The sequence below is a fragment of the Acanthochromis polyacanthus genome, chromosome 4 (genome assembly GCF_021347895.1).
Source record: "Acanthochromis polyacanthus isolate Apoly-LR-REF ecotype Palm Island chromosome 4, KAUST_Apoly_ChrSc, whole genome shotgun sequence".
Taxonomy (NCBI): Eukaryota; Metazoa; Chordata; class Actinopteri; family Pomacentridae; genus Acanthochromis; species Acanthochromis polyacanthus.
In genome coordinates, this window is record NC_067116.1 from 39,773,037 (window position 1) to 39,796,634 (window position 23,598).

At 40.8% G+C, this 23,598-nt stretch overlaps 1 protein-coding gene across 1 annotated transcript; it reads right to left on the reverse strand.

Annotated features, from left to right (window-relative positions):
• Positions 1-3,726: 3,726 nt before the first annotated feature.
• tmem59l (transmembrane protein 59-like) lies at positions 3,727-21,923 on the reverse strand. Its single transcript, XM_022205824.2, has 8 exons — positions 21,587-21,923; positions 20,276-20,381; positions 18,792-18,886; positions 18,477-18,629; positions 8,340-8,445; positions 8,119-8,233; positions 6,200-6,317; positions 3,727-5,335 (listed from the first exon to the last, which is right to left on the reverse strand). The coding sequence occupies exons 1-8, from the start codon at positions 21,758-21,760 to the stop codon at positions 5,177-5,179; spliced, it is 1,026 nt and encodes a 341-aa protein (XP_022061516.1). The 5' UTR covers positions 21,761-21,923; the 3' UTR covers positions 3,727-5,176.
• Positions 21,924-23,598: the final 1,675 nt, after the last annotated feature.

The following is a 23,598-nucleotide window of genomic DNA, read 5'->3' on the forward strand; positions in this document are numbered from 1 at the left end:
CATCCTAATTTAATCACGCCTATTTCTATTTTACATATTCATTAAGTCACTTTTATTAATGAAGAAGGCTAGTTATGAATGATAGGTTATCTGTTTGCACATGTTGTCAAAGCAATATCTCACAGGCTATATTATCAATAGTCAGCATAGGTGTTGGTCCTAAAAACTCATATCTGGATCATACACTAAGTTTGGGTCTCCTCATAAGTTTGGACCACTTATTGCAGTGTATTTTTTAATGAATCTTCCGGCCTCCATCATGCCATTAAATGGGATAAAATCTTTAGCTGTTGTTCAGAAGTTGGACCACACCTCAATCACTCCCCTTGCTGTTGCACTTCTATAAATACTCTGATACACAGATCAACACACACCATCACTCAGCCACTCTGTTAGTCTGAAAGTTTTAGAAAGCTCTGACTCACCATGGACCTCTCATCCACGAGGAAACATTCAGCCCAGCTCCAGATATCCTCCACGCCCATCAGCTTAATCCACAACGATGCTCCAGTGACAGAGGATCGTCATTATCCGGGTCTTTAGTCCCGAAGAGAAGACTCCAATCAGAACTTCTTTCTTCGGCTCATCAAACAGACACCCCTCATCCGATCCCAGCTCCAACCACGTAGGCTCTTCTCAGGTGAGACCAAAACGTAAGTACTCCCTTCTCAACTTCCACTTGCTCCAGCATTGATGCATTGAAACAGGCGGGCGTCCAGAGAAGCCGCCGCATCTTGAAACGATCGGCGCGCTCTGACAGATACTCCACATTAAACCTCCGACCGCAGGTCTTCAGAAAGCAAAGAGAAAGACTTCACCTGCCACCTCACTGACAACAAAGTGAAACTATTCCACCTCCTGATAAACTCCTGGAGCTTAGATCACGTGATAAACCACAACAGCTCTCCATCCAACCAATGCTGTGAGTCAGGTAGTCATGTACCTGTAGCTCCGCCCATTAAAAAACAAAAAGACAAGACACTGTTAATGACTGAAGCAAGCAATGGCCTGCAGAGAAGCTGACTCATTGTTTCAAGCACCAAGAAACACTCATCACACTCCCACATTTCCGACAAATCTCCTGGCGATGTTCCTCCACATGAAATCTCCAACCAGATCACCATTGGTCTTCAGACTGCTAAAGAGAAGTCTTCACCTGCCACCTTGCTGACAGCAAAGTCAAACTATTTCAACTTCTAAGTCTTTCAACACATGAAGAACCACAACATCTCTTTCCTCCAGATGCCATGGTTGGGCGCCTGAGCATGAGTCACCAGTTCTCCATCACTCTACCGGTTGTCATTTGTGATTGAGTGTCGCAACCTACCATACAGCAACTCATCCCCAACTCCACCACTGAAGCCATTTCTGGCCATGGGATACCAACTACCAACTCACCTTATGTCTTTTGAAACTTCCTGACAACCCCTTCCTTCCTCATCCATCACCGGGATTCCAGCTCCTCCCACTTTCTTTCTTTCTTTCTTTCTTTCTTTCTTTCTTTCTTTCTTTCTTTCTTTCCTTCCTTCCTTTTCTCGGAACCTCTGCCTCTCTCTCTCTTTCTTGCCATCAGCACCAGATTGCCTGTTCCTTTCCTTCATCCCCCATTTTCAGCAACTTCTCTCTCTTTCAGATTCTAAAGAATTTCAGGACATCAGCTTCACACAGCAATGAACATCTGTTGTTTTGTCATCTGCCTTCCCTCAGCAAGTGTTATATTTTCAGTCTTCAATAGAAGTTCCAAATGCTGTTAAGAAGTTTCACTCATCTCTATCCCCCACCTAAACCATTTTGACTCATTCTAGCGCTGGGATGCCAGCTCTCATCTCTGTCCTCCTGTTCAACAAATCCAACTCTCATTCTAGCACCAAGATGCCAGTTTCCCTAGTTTCTCTTTACCTCATCAACAGTCTGCTTCTTACACTCCAGGCACTGGGACACCAGTTTCTTCCACCATCATTCCCCCGTCAACCTTCTGCTTAACTTTCCAGCAAAAGATGCCAAAAGTCACCCAAAATACATACAAATCAAACACCTCAACTGGCTCTTTTTGACGTAAAGAAGCAACAACTCGACTGCAGACTCACTACGGACTGAGAGCTCCTCATCTGATCTCAGAGGCCACACCCTGCCAACCTATGGAGGAAACTCATTTCAACTGCATGTATCCGCAAATTTGTGCTTCCGTCACTGCCAAGACATAACAATACGTTAGGATTGGAATGTAGATTGATTGGTAAATCAAAAGCTTCACCTTCTGGCTCAGTTTCTTCCTCATCATGGTGGTCTAGTACAACTGCTAATGCTGCATCAGCCACACTCTATTCTTTCCTCACTCATGAACAACAACCCAAGCAACAGTCAGCTCTTCAGTCATGCTCCTTCTGCCAGGTGTCAGGCTGGTTTTGGTCAACGATGGACTCCATGCCATAGCCTGCTGACTTCTTGTATGTTCTTCAAAATCCTCTCCAGCCGACTTCAGTAGTATTCCAAAACTACCCATGGTTATCTCTAACCTCTCATAGAGCCACGAATGGTCAAATAAAATCCATCCTCGTCCACTCTGATAACCTCATCTTGATTTTCTTTATAAACAAAAGTCGAAGCTACTCTCCAGCAGTCATGATTCTCGTGCGGTGCCTCACTTGGCAGCCAGTCCTCAATCTGTTCCTCCTCCATGTCGAACACTTTTGAACCACTGCAACGACATCACTGACTCCCTTCATTCCGTCTGTAATAGATTCTTTACGTCTTTAGATGCAGCTGCATTATCCAGATCCATCTCGTATCATTCACCTCCATCTGGGACTTGAAATTCCCACAATACCTCTGGAGCCTAATTGATTAATCATGGTCACCTTCCACCAACATCTGTCCTCGTATCTTAATTCATCAATACATTACAACGTCCTACTTCTCAACCTCTATCCGACACTCTGTGATCAATGTTCTGTTGGCTTTCTCTTGTTCCTGTGACGCACAGAATCCATCGCAACATCAGCTGACGAGTCAAGTTCAGTCTACACCATCATTTTACCGTCTTGTCTCGACCTTTCTCCATCTCCAAAGACCACCCAGTCTATTCAAACAAAGCCAAACTTATCAAGTGGGCAATCCATGATCATCACATACTTCAGACTAGATTCACACCTCAGCTTATACAAATCACTATTGCACTGTATACAACCTAGAAAAAATTTCAGCATGTTTTACTTTCCAGCCTTCAATTTGCTACAGAGACCAGTCAAGTCACACTCTGATACTGATTCCTCTTTCACTTGGAGGAAGTCCTGACGGCATCTAGAATTCTAGCATGTTCTCTGGCCAGTCCTTCTGCACTGATGCATCTTCCAGCCGAGGGGTTCTGGGCCAGCAGCCTCAAGTGTATCCACTTCTCATTCGCTCCAACCCTTGAGACCTATGTTTAGCCCACTCTTGTTTTTTTCTTATAGGTGGCTTTTAGCTGCTGCTGATTTCCAACTATCCTGATAAGGTGTGATCTCCCACACAGCTCAGTCATCACCGACATAATGATCCTTTGCATCCAATAAACAATCAAGCTTCAAACTGATGGTGTGGTCCTTGCTAGTGGAGCTACACTTCTTCTTCTGCTTTATGTTTATCGTCAAAGGGGGGAAATGTTTCACATATGTGAACATCTGTGCCAACTTACAGTATGCATTAAAATTCTTCTTTTTACATTTAAAAAAACTCACTTGCTTCTCATTTATTTACAGTGAAAACATTTTATTTCATCATGTTGTAAGTATCATTTCATTGAAAATAAACAAGACCAGTAAAAAGGAAACAATACAGTTTGAAACTCCTCGTGACACCTTCAGATTGAACCAGTACAGCTATTGTATTGAATGGCTTTTTCATACTACAGAGTCCCCTCCTGTAAATCATGAGGTCATTCATCAGTACACATTCTATTTCAACGTTTTTTTACGGTAAATATTAACACAAAAATCACAAGTCTACAGTAGAGTTTGTGCCATACTGGCATGGCGAGCGGTTAAGATAAACTATCAAAGAATCACTTGCATGCACGGTTTTAATGTCTACATAGCCTGGATTAAAAGAGCGTTACAGGACATCGAAAGCACTGAGAGGAAAACGGAAAGAATCTTCTCTAAGACTGTGCAACTCTGCTCAATAACAAAGGTCTATCTTAAAAGCTTTGCATTACACATTGTTACAGAGGTTATCCTTCAGTATGTGCTCCTAGGACATACAAAATAGTCAGCTATTAGAAAGCACATGGCACATATAACAGCTAAGAACTCTTGAAGTGATATAAGAGCAATAATATAATAATCATAATAATACAGCAATAGGTGCAATCTTCCTTCTGTGTGTCTCCCAACCTGTGTAATTTACATACAGAGCAATTACATTTGTATGATGAATTAACTGTACATGGCACTGCAATAACACTATTTAACATGTCGAAGGATCTGAATAAATAGAGAAGAAAATAAATAAAGGGTTTAGTTTTGCTCATTCTCAAACAGAGCATCCGGCTTTCACGCACACGCAGCAGTAAAGGCGACAAATTTAGTCAGGAAAACGTGATTTTTCTTAAAATATTGAAGCCAATTCTGAGACAGCATTAAAAGGCAGCTCATAATGTTGATCATAAACTGTAAGCTGTGGTATCGGTTTCTGTGTACTTCTGCTCACCTTTCATTCATCGTCCTTTCCTCCCTGCCTGTTCTATCTCCATCTCTGCGCTCTGAGCAAGCTATTAATTAATCCAAACACTCTGCGAGAACGAGGAAAATTAAATCTCAGATGAAGTTCAGTGCGTATCTTCTTCTGTCTGGGCCAGACGTGAAATTGATATGAAAGCTCTCAGCGGTAATTTGTCCTCATTGCTCGTCTTCTCAGAGCGCTGCCGATCAGTAAGGATAATCTGAGGACGAACTTAAAGAAGTCTGGACTGTACAAGTAGATGAAATGCACTGGAGATGTAGCTGACTGAAAGAAAACCCTGTTTGACTGACACAAGCTAGATGTTTCAGATCATTTTTAAACGAGGGTGCCATGCTCTTAAGAATATGCTTTTTAAAAATCCCGCTGACTAATGTGTTTGTTTCACCCCTGTTCGTTGCAGAGTGTAGACATGTTTAACGAGGAAAAACAAAGACAGCAGCTCAGCCACTGCCCCTCCCTAAACACACGTTTTGTTGAGGTCCACTTTCACCGGCAGCGGTCCGGCTTCCTGGATCTCCTCCGACTGTTTCACGGTGACGGCGATCACTGGACTCAGGTGGTACGGGTTCACTTTTTGGGCATTGTCCAGAAACTCTTTATCTCCGTTGATACTCAGCTAAAAAGACACAAAACAATAAACAAACACGACTAAACTGAGTTCAATTTAGCTGCATGAAACAGTCATTTAAAAAGAAAGAACAGTCCATTTTAAGGCTTTACATCGTTGCATAACTGACAGTGACTCTAATAAGTTTGTGCACTGTTGTCATTTAAAAGCCCCTTTTTTTCAGATCTCTAAGAACGAAGATGATGTGCAAATCTGTTGCCCCGGTAACCCAGAGCCTCTGATGAGGATACAGAGGCGACTGATAGGAGCAGACAGCTTCAGTGATGTAAAGAGCAGATAGGAATGTTATCTGATGTTTTTTCATGGATCTGTCGCAACAGATGAGGCTGATTTCTATTACATAAAATCCAAAAAAAACCAAAAACAGTGTGTAGTACTGCAGCATACAGCACAGAACCAACCAAAGAGACATCATTCACTGGAGTGGTGCACTAAACATATGTAGGGTTATTTTGTTTCTGCCTGATATCACAAGATTTAAACAGCATAATCACAATAAATGCACGTTGTGTAACCGCGGTTTGACAATGCACGTCAGTCAAATGAGAGACTGAGGATGAAATACACCCTCAGATGGCTGCAAAGGGATTTAATCAACTGAAAGGAAGGGCCATAATACAGCCTGCTGGTGGTTATAGATGGAAAATTCTGATAAGAATCTATTATCAGAGTAATCTTCTTCCCTGAAATCAGTGCCACATTCAGAATAAAGCAGTTTGTGCACAGGTCTGTAAAGGTGCAGCTCCATCATTTTTCAGAGAGAAATATATTAAAAAAAAAAAAAAAAAAAGCTCAAGAGCAAAGCCCAGACAGAGCAGGTGCACATTAAGTAATTTGTTTTTCAGTTCGTACCTGCGTCTTGATGTGCTGCTCCGGCGCGGTGACAAGGCTGGCACAGCTGAGCCACAACATGACCATGATGGACAGGAAGAGACAAGCAGCTAAAATCCACCGCGGAAGTCCTGAACGTCTGCAGAATGGAAGAGCGAGACGAGAACAAGAAGAGACGGGAGTGAAAATGACGGCGGTTGGAGACTAATTATCGAGTCATCATCAAGCAGAATTAACCAAACATAAATATGTGACAAAGTAGGCTTGTAGTATACACAAATTCACGACAAGCATACTTTTAAAAGTATGCTGATTTAAATTTCGGTGGTTTTTTTCCGCAGTTCAGATCAGTGGATTTTGTTAAATTCACCAGTGAGTCAGATAATCCATCTCGGTGAACATTATGCCCACATCTGTCTTTGTCAGTTAAAATATCACTGCAAGCAGAAAAAAAAAAGAAAGAAAGAAAGAAAGTGTGGACTGATCTGAAAAGCAAGCGTTGCCAAATAATACAATACTAACGTCACTCTGACAGTAAAAAAGCAGACATGTCAGCTGTGGTGGATTCGCAGTCTCATGTAAATTACAAGTCTCTGAGGACTGATTTTAATGGAGACATTAAACTGCACCAACAGGGAAACATCGGGTTTGTTTCAGAACATGAAAGGAAAATTAAAAGGTAGTAATGCAAAGGAAAATGTAGGAGAAAAATCCTAATTGTATAATATAACTCTCAATTTTTTTTGCATAATACTACACTTTTAAAAAATACAATCCCATAAAGTACCGTGAAAATCTGGCTGCAAGGGTGTAAGAAGAAAATATTTTATGAAACTGCAATATTTTAAAAACAGCTGTAAGAAAAGGTGAAAATAACAGCACATATCTGCATTTGTAGTGGATTTAAATCCTGTAAAACCTCATAATTTTATGGTCAAACATTGCACAAGAACAAATTCTGGTTTGTGAAAAAAAAATAGCTATGGACATTATGTACAGTATGGGCAGTTTTTCTGTGAAATGATACTCTTTTCTCATAATTTTACTAGATATTAGCTGTAATTTAACAGAACGAATACTCTGCAAAAGAGTCAAAAATATTACTGAATTTATTTAGAATTTTTTAAATCATTAATATACATATTTTTCTCTAAAATTATGGCAAATATCTCGAAAATAATGTTTTCTGTTTTAAATACTGTAAAAATGTGTAATTTTATTTTTTTAATTAATTACTCTTTATATAAATACAGATTGTGATGTGGACATTATGCACAATTTTGGCCTGTTTTTGTAAAATAAAAACTTTATCTTGTAATTTTATGACATATCTGTAATTTAACAGAACAAATAATCTGTAATAAAGTCAAAAATATTTAAAATTTTAAATTTATTAATTTCTATGGATTTTCTTTCAAATCATCTGCCAATAATGTTGTTTTTTTCTGATTTAAATACTGTCACAGCCTTTAAAAGAATGAGTTGCTATTTGTAAAAATACAGATTTTTGATGTGGACATCATTTACATCTGTATCTTGGCCTGTTTTTTTTTGTTTTTTTTACAGTCAACATGTGAGTTAATACTTTTTTTCTGGAATGCTACTAGACTTTATTTGTAATTTAACAAAACAGAATCTTCTTTTTCATTTTTCTGTTGTTGATATAGATCATTTTATTTCGGACAAGTAATGATATTTTAGTATTGATTTAAATAAGAGTAAAACAGTGAAATGCTATGGTCAAACGAGTAAAAAATAAAAGAGAACAGATTTTTAATGTGGACAATATTTACAGTTTTATTTTCCTGTACTTTATTCTTAGATGCTACCAGTCATTATTTGGAATATGATAAAACTGAATATCTGTAAAATACTAGTAAAATATTTTAAAAATTCAAAGAAAAATCTTCTTTTAGTTTTACTGTGAAGTTCCAGCTCACCTTGACATGCATCCCAGGAAGTCGTGCTCGGCTGTTGGATCCTCTGTGTGCTGGACCGGATGCTTCCCTTTACCTGCTGCTTTAGCTGCTCCCTTTTCTCCGTGTCCCCTCACACCTGCAGCATAGTTTAAAAAACATATTTCAGTCGAATGCTAATTAGTTTGAGACATGTAAGGAGGGAACATTGCAGCAGCATCATGAGCTGAACGCTGCGCTCTCACCGTGGGGTCGCTGGGTGTGAGAGTGGACCTGAGGCCAGGGTTTGTCGGCCACGTTGGACCGAGGAGCCTGCAGCTCGGGCAATGTGTACTCCATCTCTGGCTGGCTCTGAGGAGGAAACAAAAACCCCAACAGCACAAGCAATGTTGAGCCATGGTGACAGAAAATTCGCCACAGCAGTTCACCAGCAGCACTGATGAGAAAGAGTTTGTTTACCAGCGATAGAGGAAACCACAGAGGAGCTCCAACTAGGAACAGTTGGTGGGAAAATCAACGGGAACAGAGAGAAACAAAAACAACTAGCTGTGGTTTTGTCTGTTAATTAATAGCTTTGGAGGTTTCAAGGGAGCCAGGGTAGCTATTTTCAGTTTATACGCTAAGCTAGGCTAACCATTTTGTAGCTCTCTTTATTTGGCCTTCAGACATCAGAGTAGCAGCAAACTTCACTTGTAACTAAAAGCAGGGCAGAAAAAATACTATTACTAATCTTAAAAGAGCAAATTATTCATTCATTCATGTGGTTGAAATTGTTACACTCATCACTAATGAAGTGAGAATAGCTGAGTAAACTGGTAGTAATCTCAGCGAGTTCAGTATTATTAAGAATTATTAAGCACTAAGATTATATTTATGCACATTTTGACTGACAGTAAGATGAAAACAAAAATGTTTTATACATTGAACAAAAATATAAAAGCAGAATCACTGAAACTTTCAAAAAAAAAAATAGAAAAGCAAATGTTTATATTGAAAATTTCAGCCAATTCAGCCAGAAAAGTCACTGAGCTGTTTAGCTCGTCACACATTTTGGGTTTTGAGTTAGTCAGATGTGGCTTTAAAGCACAATGATCAGATGGTGGGAGCAGAACAGAGGCACTCCTCTTTACCAGAGACTATAAAAAGCCTCCTTAAAATGCAGTTTTATTTAAATGACACAAAGCCACAGATGACAGATGACAGATTGCTGTTGGCATGCTGGATGATGGCAGTTAGGGTTGTAGCCAGACACTCAAATGTCCACATTTCCACCATTTGTCATCCAAGAAATAGCTTCAGACAGCACAGCATGGTAGTTTCTATTAAAAGTATTCACCATCCTCAGACGTTTTCCCCTTTAATTGCTTTTCAACAAGGAATCATCATCAATTTAATTTGTCAACGTGAAAACATATTTCTACTAAATAATGTTAATTAATCGAGCATTTACCCCCCTTTAAAGTGATTCACCTAGTTCAACACAGGTGCAGAAAATTAGTGCTAGAAGTCACACAATGAGTCAAATGGAGATCGAGTGAGTGCAGTGAATGTGTCTCAGTGATTGTATTAGAAAGATGTCTGTATCTGGAAGGTTCAGTCACTGGTGAATCAGCATTCCTGGACAAAACTACACCATGAAGAAAAAAAGACAACTGCAAGCAACTCAGTGAAAAGGTTATTGAAAAGCGTGAGTCAGAGGATAAAACAAGAAAACTTCAAAGTTACCGAATATCCTTTGGAGCATGGTTAAATCTATCTTTAAGAAATGAATTAATGTGGGACAGAGCTAGCCTAGCCGCGCTAGACAACCCACGGCAACGAATTTAATTCTCTGCCAGGGTGGGTCTAGTTACCCTCCGTAAGGCTCGAGGTTGGATGCTCCTAAAACTGGCCGGACCAATCACCATGAAGTGTAGAGTCAGAAGGCGGGCGTAACTAAGTGACGACAGAGGCGCGACGATTCTGACAGAAACAACCGGAAACAACTAGCCTAGCCGTGCTAGACAACCCACGGCAACGAATTTAATTCTCTGCCAGGGTCGACAACAAAAACGACAACAGTCGTTGAGCTCCATTAGCACCGACTCTGAATAATCTTTCTGTTAACATGTCTGTAATATACTTGAGCTTTACCCATTGACTGTATAAATAAGGCTTCACCGAACTCCCGCATCCTCTGATTTCCGGCGCTCGAGGAACTACGTCAGCCTATTCGTTGCACTGATTGGTTGTATACCTACCCAATTGCTGCAGAGTGATTTGAAAGACAACCTTTTAGCCCGCCTCCCTCCCTGCCGAGGGTAACTAGACCCTTGTGTCTTCAGAGCTGGGTCTAGCGTGGCTAGGCTAGCACAGAGCAGTTTGTCCTCAAAAATGTAGTGTCCTTGCAAGAAAGACACTAGTGATGGAGGTCACCAAGACACCGATGACTCCTCTGAAGGAGTTACGAGCTTCTACAGCTGAGATCAGAGAGACTCTTCATACAACTGTTGTCTGTTCTTCACTAGTGAAGTCTTCATAGCAGGGATGCAAAGAGAAAGTCATGGTTGAAAAAAAAAATCACATTTAATCTGGACTATAGTTCACCAGAAGCTATGTAGGAAACTCATGTAGTCAGCTGGAAGAAGGTCCTTTGGTCTGATGAGGTCAAAATTGAAGATTTTGGCCAACAGACTAAATGCTATGTTTGGCAGACACCAGGCACTGCACGTCATCATAAACACACCATCCCAACCATGAAGCATGGTGGTAGCAGCAGGCTCTGGAAGGTTTTTAAAGGTAGAGGGCAAAATTAATGTAGCAAAGCAGAGAATTCCTCGAGGACAACCTGATGCAGACTGCAAGAGAACTGCCACTAGGAAGAAGACTTGTTTCCTAGCAAGATAATGACTCGAGGTGTACCACCAAAGGCACACAGGTGAATGTTCAAGAGTGGACGAGTCAGACCTCAATACAACTGAGGATTTGTGGCTGGACTTGAAGATTGTGGTTTGATCACGATCCCTGTGTAGCCTGACAGATTTTAAGCAGTTTGTTCAAAATAATGGGGTAAAACTGCAATGCTCAGATGTGCAAGGTCGATTTATCCACACAGGCTCGATGTAACGGCAACCAAAGATGCATCTGCTTAATACTGACTTGAAGAAGGTGAATACTTGTGCAGTCACTTATTTAATGTTTTGTTTTGTTAATTAAGTGGCACTGCCTTATATAAATCAGTGTTCACTTTGACGCAAAACAGTCTTTTAGTACCTTCTTGTCAAAAAAGCCAAACTAAATTGACCATGATTTAATGTTGAGAAACAATAAAAGGAAAAACTTCCAAGAAAGGGTGAATACTGTTAGTTACTGTAGTTATGATACGTTGCAGAAAAGTCAGAAGTCTGTATTTACCTCAAACTGACCTACAGCCTCGCAACTGCTAAAGATTCAGCTTCAAGCGATAGTCTGCCAGCTCACCCCACATGATTAAAGCCTATTTCTCTGTTCAGTACAACGAATATCTCAGAATTCACGCTGCAATCCCAGGCTAAATGACAACTGTATTTTCATCTAATTGCGAGCATTTAATATGGTGTATAGCCTAATCAAATTGCCCTGAAAGTAATCACTGCTGTTGTTTTTTCCCCCACTCTGCTCAACATGTCTGGGTGTCTCTTTCTCACGCACCCAAATCAGCTTACCACAAAACCCTTGCACTGGGACAGCATCTGTGAAAAATGGCTTTTAAAACAACTTCTACACACACACACACACACACACACACACACACACACACACACACACACACACACACACACACACACACACACACACACACACACACACACACACACACACACACACACACACACACACACACACACACACACACACACACACACACACACACACACACACACACACACACACACACACGAAGCCTGCTGTCAGTGTTTGCACCGTTGTGTGTTTCTTTATGTGTGCAGTGTTTCGGGTTCCCTTGGAGAACTCATTAAAAGAGGATTTTGGTTCCCTACTGCTGACCCTCCCTCCACCACAGCAGCAGCCGTTGTAACAATACTACTGCTGGCCTCAGCAACAACACATACCTATTTAGAACAGCACAATATCTGCAGTAGTGTCACCCTCTGGGGTATTTATAGGTTCTCACACTTAACCAGATAAACAGGCTTTGAAACGTCTTGCCGTGTCCGATACTATAATGTGGGAAAGTGTTAATTCTCACTTTGATTCATTACTTTATTTTAGGTCTGTTGCATGATGCTGCAGCTCTGCACCACACTGAAGTCACTGAGGAGACACGCTTCGTTAGTCTGCTTCCCAAAACACTTAGAAGTTATTTCACAACTGGTCTTATTGCCCCTCGCGAAGCAGTGCTTTCTGACTGGGTGCATTGAAACCAGATGCAGCTCCAGTGTGAAGTTTAGGCAGAGGTGAGGGGAGATGTGAGGGGGAGGCTTCTCGTTTGCCGCAGACTCAGATGATCTAACCATCAAAACGAGCACAGCCTGATCTGCATCTGTCATGCATTATGAGAGGCAGCACAAAGGGTGCTCCAGCTTACCGAGGGAGAGGGAAAGAGGGGTTTGAGAGTTCAAAAATGTCTCTGCCAGGGAGTTTCAGTCAGTAAAATGGCCCTTTTTTAGTTGAGTTTGGTCTCGGATACAGATTGTTTATGCTGCATTGGATAAAAGGTGGCAAATTAATGTTAACCTCTCATGAAAATTAGGTCTCATTAAAAGATTGCATGCATCATATATCAATACATCTTAATACTGGGAATTCAAATAAAGTGCATCTGAAGTCCTACTGACTGTGCATTAACATTAAAACATAAAGGTGTATAAGTTTCAGTGTACATACGCTTTTGTCGTGACACATGTAATATTTGTAGTGAGAACTATAAAGTGCATAATACTGAGGAAATGACAATAAATGACAATGACAAATAACAGTCAAATTCCTTGTATTTGTTCATATAATTGGCCATTAAATCTGATTCTGACAAAACAAAGTTTGAGCGAGGACTGCAGACGATGCTTCAAACGTGGATTTTGCTGCAAAAAACGCTAAAAATTCTAAAAAAGGTGCAAGCATCTATGGAGGCGGGAACACAGTGTCACCAATTCATTATCCAACCAAATGAGAAATATTGCCATTAGTTTTCCCTTCTGTTCCTGTTATGGTGCTGGATAATGGACAGAAAAAGAGTTTTTGCAGAACATTATGATGGCATAGTGAAGCTGGCACTTGACCTTTTGGATATAAAATGTCATCACTTCATCATTTTGTCCCATCAGACATTTGTGTGCCTATAAATTCGTCTAAAAACATGTTTCATGAGGTCACAGTGACCAAATTCTAATCAGTTTTGTTGAGTTGAAGTGAACATTTGTGCAACAATATTCAAGAAGTTCCCACAGGGCATTTCTGAGATATTGCGTTGACGAAAACGAGACGTACAATCCGAAATGTAACAGCAATTGTCATCCGCATAGAGTCGTAAAACTGCGCAAGGAAGACTTGTATAGTACATTTGGCAAATATGTAGAGTTAACTGGACTAATAGATGAAACTAAACAGAATAATGAGACAAAAAAATCGTGGTAATATTTCTGTATTTTGCTGATAAATCTCATTCCTCTGGGCTTTAGAGTTCAATCTTTGTCCAAAAAGTATTAAAAACAGCTGCTGAAGGGGGTGACGTGATGTTTTATTAGGATGAACAGCCATCGTGAGTCATTAAACACACTAAATCCACCACTGAAAGTCATCCTATTTAAATACACGGCTGACCCCTGTTTTAATAACATTTGTGGGAAAAAAAAAAAAGTTTGTGGAATGTGATTAAAAATGTTTCTGGACAGGAATTTTAGAGATTTGTATATTCAGTTTGAACAATGCGCTTGAGGCAGTTTATTGGTTTTTATAGGCTTTGTTGAGGCTAAAAGAAAGACAGTATTCATCCTCTAAATTTAACATAGACGATGGAAAGCAGAGTTTTTGCCATCACGATTCATATTTGCATACTGAGTATGTTGTGTCTCCTGTTGCTGGATGAGTAAACAACACAGCAACATCTGACTTATAAAGCACGATAACTCAGCTTCACACGGCCTTCAGACATTTTTCTATTACCAATTCTCTGTGCTCTGTTCAGGCTTTTTTTTTTCCTTCTGTTTTAAAAATTCGTTTGGGGCAGAATGACTAATGCAATCACGAAGAACAAACAGGGCAGCGACTTCTCTCTTCAGCCAGACACCGAGTTCAATTTGCTCTGCAGGCCGGCTCTCTCACACTCGGCTGGAGGAGGCCTTTAATCGATTTACTTTGGTCGCCAACACTTTCACGCCGCCGCGCCATCACGGCCCGAGCTGTCAAATTAACTGCGCGGTGGTGAGGCGGGGAAAGTTGTGTTTCATCAGTATTTCCTCAAAATTACAAGTCTTCCCCTCGAAACCTCGGCAGTGACCTGAAAGTGACTTTTACTCCACCCTGAAATGGTAGCTTCCTGTTTGTTTTCATGACGCTTGAGGCTGCACACACACTCATTCTCACAGCATGAGGTCACAAAAACGCACTGATTGGCACATATGAGCAGTCAGCTCTTTACGGAGATCCACATAATTTGTATTTCAGGCAGCGCCGGCTTGTTTTTCTCCCCCCCTCCTCCGCTGTCCCTCAACTTAGCTGGACTTTTTCTGTTGTTTCAATACTCTGTGAGTCAATCTGTCAAGTCGGTGGCGGTTTGCCAGCTGCCCACTAAACACTGGCCTGATCGTCTCCTCTCTGCCCCGTGGAGCCCGGCTTCCCCTCACTGCTTCCATCTGCACGTCACTGCCATAAAGAGCAAACATCCATCATCGACTCAGAAAGAAATGTTGGTAATTTCATCTTCTGCTGCTCTGCATACGATGTGGAGGTTTACAGTCCCAGATTTTTATACCTAATCGTGAATTCTGACATGTAAGCGAGGCTGTGCGTATGGGTTAGGTTCATAAATACTATCATTTCCTATTGAAGCCTTTAATTATGGAGCTAAAATAGCCATCAAAGTCACTTATTCAAAGGGGAAAACGCTTAACGGAGACGCAGGTTTCTTTTTCTTTTTCAGAGGATATGGTTGGATAGTTTGGAGGTCAGACAAACCAAATCTTTTTATAGCTTTAATGTATAGATGGTTTACTGTGTTGACTTTAGCAAAACGAATCATGAGCTCGACTAAAAGGGCACAAACGTCAGCACGTACCTCTGCCAAAGCTGCACCAAACTCTAAATTTACTCTTTCAATAGCAAAGAACGTAAATGTTGTTTTATCTGAATCTAAATCAAAACCTGCATCAGATTCAAAGTCCTGAAACAAGCCAAGCTGTTAATGAGAGATTAGTAAAAATGGTGAAAAATGAGAACTTCCGAATTGGAGCTACACTGTAAAACGAACTCTCTAAAAACATTTTAAAACTGTGGAATACTGCAATGTTAAAAAAATGCTAAATCAATTTAAAAAAATAAGAAAATATCTCTAAAAGAATGATTTTTGCTAATTTAAATACAGCAACAGTGTAATTTTATGGTCACACACTGTTGTAAAAGAAAAAAAAGATATTTGCACAATGCAGATTTCATACAGCTTTAGTTATTTTTTGGTAACAGAGAAAATCTGCTTTAAAAAACAAAAATCATTTTTTAATCATCATATATAATTTTCACTCAAAAATATGACCCACATTTGTAAAATGATTACATGCCAAGCCCAGTAAAGTTAAACAAATAATAATAATTTTGCAGTAAAATGCTGAAAAATATGGAAGTATCATTTGTGATGATGAAAGCATAATTTATTTTTTTGTCCATAAAAGAGGGAAATCTATAAAATACGAGGCAACTAATTTTTTTTACCAATTTTTCAGTTCTAAACATACACACTTTTTCTTTCAAATGACAACAAATATCCGTAAAATAATTCGATTTTTTATGATTTAAATATAGTAAATGAATTGCTAGTTTTATAGTCAAACATTGTAAAAGAATTGATTAGTATTTATAAAAATACAGATCTTTCACGTGGATATTACGTACAGTTTTTATCTGTTTTCTTAACAGCTAAATTTATACTTTTTATGTGATTGTACTTATCTATAATTTCACAAAACCTGAACAGTCTGTAAAATTATCTGTAGATTGCTCACTAAGACACACTTAACTGTTAAAAAAACATTGAGTGAAGTATACAGAGTAAAAATACAATCTGCTTTTTCTCAGTCTTACAGCCTTTCTGCTAAAATTCATGCTTGAGCGGCTCCACTGTCGGGAAATAAAGACGTGGCATTAACAGTGTGTCAAGTTCTTTCGGTTCATCTCTTCACAGAATTACTCGTGAACATTTATTTGTCACATCCAGAACTTTATTCTTCGGCAGAGTTCGTTCTCTGTTAAATCTTGCAGCGTGCTTCTATCCGGAAGTGCCTCGCTTATCAAATATGCATGTCCGCAGGCCCAGTGACATCATTTAAAAGGACATTTATAAACAATTAAAGTGCTGAGAGAACTGAAAGGAAAATCATTTGTAGCTCTCTGAATTGAACCACCTTTCCTCCGTCCCACTGCGTGCCCTTGTTCACTCAACCTTCACAGATGCACCGACTCGGAAATGGGCTGTGAGATCTGCTGGCAGACACCCAAACTCTGCTGCAGCGTATCACGATGATATATTTCAGAATCTTAACAAGCAGCAGAGGTGAGCTTAACTAATAATCTATAAGGGCCTGCTGGCTCGCTCTTAACCTCCCATTAAAAACACATGATGTGTAAAATCACTGCAGGGATTCATTTGATAATTTTACACCATCATGAGTCAGTGGGCCACACACACACACACATACATATACAGCATACTATATGCAGCATTAAATGCAGCTGTGAAGCATTTGGCACTTGAATTAATTCTGATTCACACAAGACATAGAAATATTCTTGCCCTAGTATTCACACCAGCACGGTTTAAACTGCTTTTACTGTTAAGATTTCATATAAAATGTGTTGAACGGATGTAAGATTTACTTTAAAATGGTCAAAAGTGCTGCTCTTTCTCCACTGCAGGTTCTAGAAATCACATTTCTGAAGATTTTTACAACATTTTTGTAGGCAGGCAGCATTTGTGACCGACAGAAAACCCGTCCAGATGTATCCTCACACCTAATGTCATCTGAGCAAGACCCCAGTCCTCCAGTTCATATAATAAGCACATCATTGCTGCTCATCCAAACTGTACAGTTTTTCCTGTTGAGTATCACAAACAAACTTCTGCAGCGTACAGAAACACATCACATCTAGCGAATCTGAAAAGTTTAGGTTAAAACTTAATCAGGTTATATAAAATATCAAGCATAGATATGTTTGAATAAGAATTTTTGCACACATATAACTGTAAGGAGTATCTATAAATGATAAAGATAGAATGGACTGATGGGTAGAAGTGCACAATGTTGGCATGAAATTTACACTGCAATGTTTTGTTTGTGTGCCTGCGATGTGATACGATACGATACGATACGATGCGATACGATGCGATACGATGCGATACGATGCGATACGATGCGATACGATGCGATACGATGCGATACATAAGCACTACTGTTTGGTCGATGTGTAGAGTGAATGGAGCAAGACCATTTATAAGCACCCAATGATCCAAATCCGAGGACATATCAGATATTAAACAAATGCCAGAGAAGTCACATATATAGCAATATCAAAGAAATACAGTAGTTTTCACCAGATGACTTGAACAGCTGCTTATAGTGGCTTTGTGGTGCCACAAATTTGTTGTCTTGCCTCATGCAGTGGCAAAAATTACAAGACAACACCTGTTTTTGCTGAACATCATCCTTTCCTTAGCTAAAACAGTTCCATACAGCTGAAGTTTTGTTTCTTTTTGGAAATAAGTCTTCCTTTTTAGTGTTTCTCTCCTGTTCCTTGCTGATTTTGCTGTGCATATACGGAAGCTGCATGTCAACAAACTGTGTCTTGTAAACATTTAGTGTAGCCAAGAACCCGTAAATTAAGAGTAAATGCTGTTCTATCAGACTTCTCCTGTAGATTAGACAAGGAACTGTGCAAGATTTCTTTCTGTATCAAAAAGCAAAAGTAGTCAGGGTAACCGGTCTAAACTAATTTGCCTAACTTCACACCACACACATTGCAGTGTCAATATGGAAATGATATATATTTTGCAGACTTACTGATAAGAGACAAATATATATATATATATATATATATATATATATATTTTATTTATTTTATTTTTAATCAACAGTCACTCCTCAAATCCCTGAATCCAAACCCTGCCTGTCCAGAATATTTACTAAGTTGCGTCTTACCTGGAAAACCACAACTTTGCCATCATCGGCCTGCAGGTAGAAGGTCCAGGTAGAAGAGATGAAGCTCTGAGCGGAGCTGACGATGTCGTTGCACCAACTGGAAACAGCCTCCATGACAGAGGGAGGCTTTGGGCGGAGAGTCATGGCCCTCAGCTGCAGGAAACAACCGAAGAATGTGTTTCTTTGTGCTTCAGTTTGTGTACACATTTGTGTTTTTAACAGAGATATTAAGATTCAGACACTTGGAGTCACACTGGACCTTACAGCTGCTTTTACGGAGTGTGTGTGTGCAGCCATTGAGTGGTCTTTCCTCACCTTCCTCCTCTTGATCTCAGGTTCAGAAGGCTGGCTAGCACAGCCGGTGCAGCAGGCCTCCTGCTCCAGCAGCTTAATGTAGGCCTCCTGGCAGGCTGCAGAAAGAGCAACAGAAGGAGACAGCGGTGAAGAATGACAAAATAGGTGTGATTTTCTAATAGGAAAAGATGAATAAGAAATCGACAGCACAGATGAAGGAGTAAAAAAAGAAAGAAGAAGCACAAAGCAGAGTGGGCACGATGCGCTACAGTCAGCTGGGCAGCAGAGGAGAAGCAATAAAACAGGTACAGGCTGTTTACGTGGGAAGAAAAACAAAGATGTGAGGGGGAGACGTTGCTTCTGTCGGCCCCCGCGGAGACAATTCGCTCCACGTTGCCGTTACTGAAACTGGGGGGCAACGGGGCATCTGCTGTCTGGACAGCAAATCACATCATTGATTTCCAATACGGCGGTTGAAAAAGGGCGAAGAGCCTCAAACACCCAGAAAATACCCACTGAGCCTGCCAGCTTTCAGGAAACACTGCGATGTTTACCAGAGCTGTGCTGCTCGACACTTTGATGCTGGTCTGCAGCAGCGCTGGAGGCCCACTGAACAGAAACTAATGTAGCTGCCAGAAAACCTCGAATCAAAACATTCGTTTAGTTTCACCTGAAGTTCTGCACATTTACCCCAACTTGTATAAGGTTTCTCTGAATTTAACAGATAAAATAAGCCTTTATTAATCCCACTGTGGGACATTTGCAGCATTACTGCAGCAAACTGTATGGTGCAAAATGTACAGACATTTATGGGAAAAAAAACTAGAAAAATACATGATTATTGTTCATATTGTGCAGATTCTAATAAATGTAGAAGTCCAGCTAATGCAGAGATTCCTATAAATGTGGAAAATAATGTCACACAGTGCCAGTCTGTATGCACAAAACAAACATTGATTTTGCACAGATTCTAGTGACACTGCACAAATACTTTTATATGTAGAAAGAAATAATAGTGTGCAGGTTATTTTAAACATGCAATATATTCATTATATGAATGCACTGATGTTGCACCAGAGGGAGATATGAGTTTTTTCAATGTGTGGTCCACAGAGAGCAATTAGCAACTGAACTTTAATCACATTTTAGCAAACATAATGAATGAATCAAATGTATGTTTCTGTCTTGTCAAAAGAATATTCAGTCCTTCAAGGTTTTAAGACACAATCTGAGTAGATAATATGATATTAAACCTGCATATTTGTAGTTATTTATCATGCACTGAGAGAATATTGACTGATTCCACTGCACATTTGCAATGACAACAACGATACTCTCTTCTATTTATTTCATATCATGTTGACTAGATGTGAATTTTATGAGAATTCGGTCCATTCTGGTTTGTTTTGACACATTTTAGGACCGTGGCTTCAGCTTTGGACTGTAAAACCACCAGAATCATTCAAACAAACAGTCCAGCTGACAAGATGAACACACTGACTCACCTCCCTGACACTCCTCCCTGCTGGTATTAAAGCCGGCGTTGCCGTTGACAAACTGGCAGATGGAGTAGAGGCGACAGCCACGGTGACAGGCGTTCATTATGGAGTCCTACCAGACAGACAGACAGAAGAGGGGGTTACAAAATTAAAGATGTCTCCTGCAGCACTGGATAAACTCCAGAAATATGCCAAGGATGGATTATGGCATCTCTTAATGACATGTTGCAGCTGTTGTATTATGGCCTGTCACAAAGTGTTTATAAGAAGCTTCCAGCCACAGACTGAGAGACCCGATGGTAATGAGCCAGTTGGATACAACTTGTGCAGGATAATGGGGTGGTGAGGAAGCAGAGATGCACATTACTGCACCTCCTCTTGCCATAATGTCTTAATTTCGCCTGCAAAATAAAGAAACGGCGCCCTCTGGTGAGCTTTCTGGGAACAGGAGAGACAAAGACATCCCCTGACCGCGACCATGACCGCTTTATTTACAGCCTCTTCATCATCTCCACTGGTTCACAGAGAAACGTGTTCATGCCAAACCATGCGAGTTCTAACGCGTTCACCACGTCTCCAAAGTTATTTTCTGGGTGTGCAGGCGAAAGTAATGCGCAAGATGTTGGTTTTCCATGAACCAGGTGACTGTGATCCGTTTTGCAGCTCTGCTCCCGTTGCCCTGCAGGATGTCTGAACCACACCTGAAGGCGGCAGAGGGGGAGGAGGGGGGGGGAGGAAAAACATCCGAGAATGGAAATTCTTAGCTCGAAGCCCCAGAAAAAAACTCACACACAAAATAAATCACCACCATCATGTCTCGGTCTAGCCTGGAACGGTCCGGCCTCGGCTGCGCAGGAGGAAGATGCTGCTGCTGCTGCTGCTGCTGCAAACTGTCATTAAATGTTTCATGGCTCTCGCTGCTCCTCCAACGCGCCCCGATCTCAACTGCGGATCGAGAAATGGCCAATTACTGGCGCACTTTTGTCGCAAGTGAGCCTGAATGCGGCTCACTTCTTCGGGGGCTTGCCTTGAAGATGCAGACCAAAATGAGCTGCATCCATTTTTCGGCCTGTAGTGATGCGCCGGAGCATCAGAGAGGGATGCAGCGAAAAAAACCCCGAAGTCTGCCATTACACACGGATCCAAACGCATACATCTGACTCCTTTTTCCCAAATAAAAGCGGCTTTTTTTCGATGTAAACTAAAACATAAGGTGTATTTGTGAAATGCAGTGCAGAAGAGGTAGATGTGGCTGTCCGCTCGCAGCCGATCTCTGCAGAGACGAGCCCTCAGCCACGGCATAAAGGAATAACTTACTTTAGCGGGGCTTTTGTTTTTGATGGTGAGCTGGCATTGCTTCTTGCAGTAATTGATGTCGCCCAGTTGGTTGTCAAACAGGTCCGAGGACGCCGCCGCCGCCGCTGCGAGCCCAGCGAGGAGCACCGAGAGCAGGGCCGAGGAGCCGCACATCCTGCCGCCGAGACGAAGCATCTCAAACCCTGGAGGAGAGGAGCGCAGAGGCGAGCTTCAAGCAGCACTGAGCTCCTTTGTGGCGGCGCTGCTGCTGCTGCTGCTGCTTGTGCGGATGCTGCTGCTGCTGCTTCTTCAGCCCTGTCCGGTCCTGTCTGCTGCTCCGCCGATCTGCCTCTGCTTGTGGCGTCACGCGCAACATCATCATCATCACGCACGGTCCCCCCTCACGCACTCACACTCACACACAACCCGCAGAACAGCCTCCACCGCAGTGCATAATGTCAGTGGTGACATTTCATAAAAGTGGAGCCGATCAGAGGCCAGATGTGCCGCACGGAGCGGCCAGATGTTTGTCCACAATCAATTATCAAAGGGATGTAAAGATCCCGCAGGAGCTAATGCGGGCTTCAACTGTGCGTCAGATGTGGAGGAATGACCTACAGAGTCAATAATGTGATTAAAACTGCACACAAGTAGCCTCACTGTAGGTTTATCTGGAATGCACTCTGCAGCTTTGCCTCTAAAAGTGCTTAGAAAGTTATAATTATTCAAGGTGATAGTGAAAACTGTGGACATTATGGGAATATTATACAGAAATCTCATAATAAATCATACAAACTTATGGAAATTATCATGTCCTCTTCATTAAGAAAAAATTAAAGTGTGAGAATCAAAGTTTTATTAAAATAATAGTACATATACAGTGCCTAAGAAAGTATAGTCTCCTCTGTTTATTGCTTTTCCACACAGAGTCATCATCAAACTTTTGCTTTGTGACAATATTGTACAAGTAAAGACTCTTTCATGTCAAAGTGAAAACAGAGTCATATAATTAATATTTATTGTTCGAATATATGTAACGATAATCATGAGTGAATCACCTACCTAATAGCAATTCCTACGACCTACTTACGCACTAAGAGATTATTGACTAATTTCATTTCCAACAATGATATTCTATTGTATTCTGTAAGTGTTCACCTCCTAAAAAATATTCAACTAATTCAACACAGGTGCAGCCAATCGGTGCTGGAAGTCAGCCAATTATTGAAATGGAGATCATCTGAGTGCAGTAAATGCGTCTGAAGTACTGTAGTATAAAGACTCCTGTATCTGCAGGGTCCAGTCACTGGTAAATAAGGACTCCTGGACAGAACTCCAAGTAACTCTGTATAAAAAGGTTATTGAAAATTTTAAGTCAGCGGATGATACAAGAACATTTCAGAGTCCTTGGAAATCCCTTGAAGTACAGTCAAATCCATCATTAAGAAACGGAAGGAATATTGCTCTTATGTAAAACTGCCTTGAGCAGGTTGTCCTCAAAAACTGAGTTACTGTGCAAACAAGAGACAAGTGGATGCCACCAAGACAGCCATGACTCCTCTGAAGGAGCTACAAGCTTCTACAGCTGAGATAGGAGAGACTGTTCACACAACAGCTGCTCGGAGAATGGCAAAGAGAAAGTCATTTCTGATTTAAAAAAAAAACCCTCCTATTAAATCTCAACTGAAATTCCCTAGAAGGTATGTGGAGGACTCTGAAGTCAACTGGAAGAAGGTTCTTTTGTATGATGAGTCCAAATCGACCTTTTTAGTCATCAGACTTGACGCTATGTTAGTCAAAGAGCAAACACTGGACATTATCACAAACACATCACCCCAAACATGAAGCACGGTGGTGGCACCATCATGGTGTTTTTGACAGCCGACTATAAACATAGAAGGAAAATGAATGCAGCAAAGTACATGTAAATCCTTTAGGACAACTTGATGCTGTCTGCAACAGGACAGCAACATGGGGGAAGATTTGGTTTATAGCAAGAAAATGACTTCAATCATTCAGTCAAAGCCAAACAA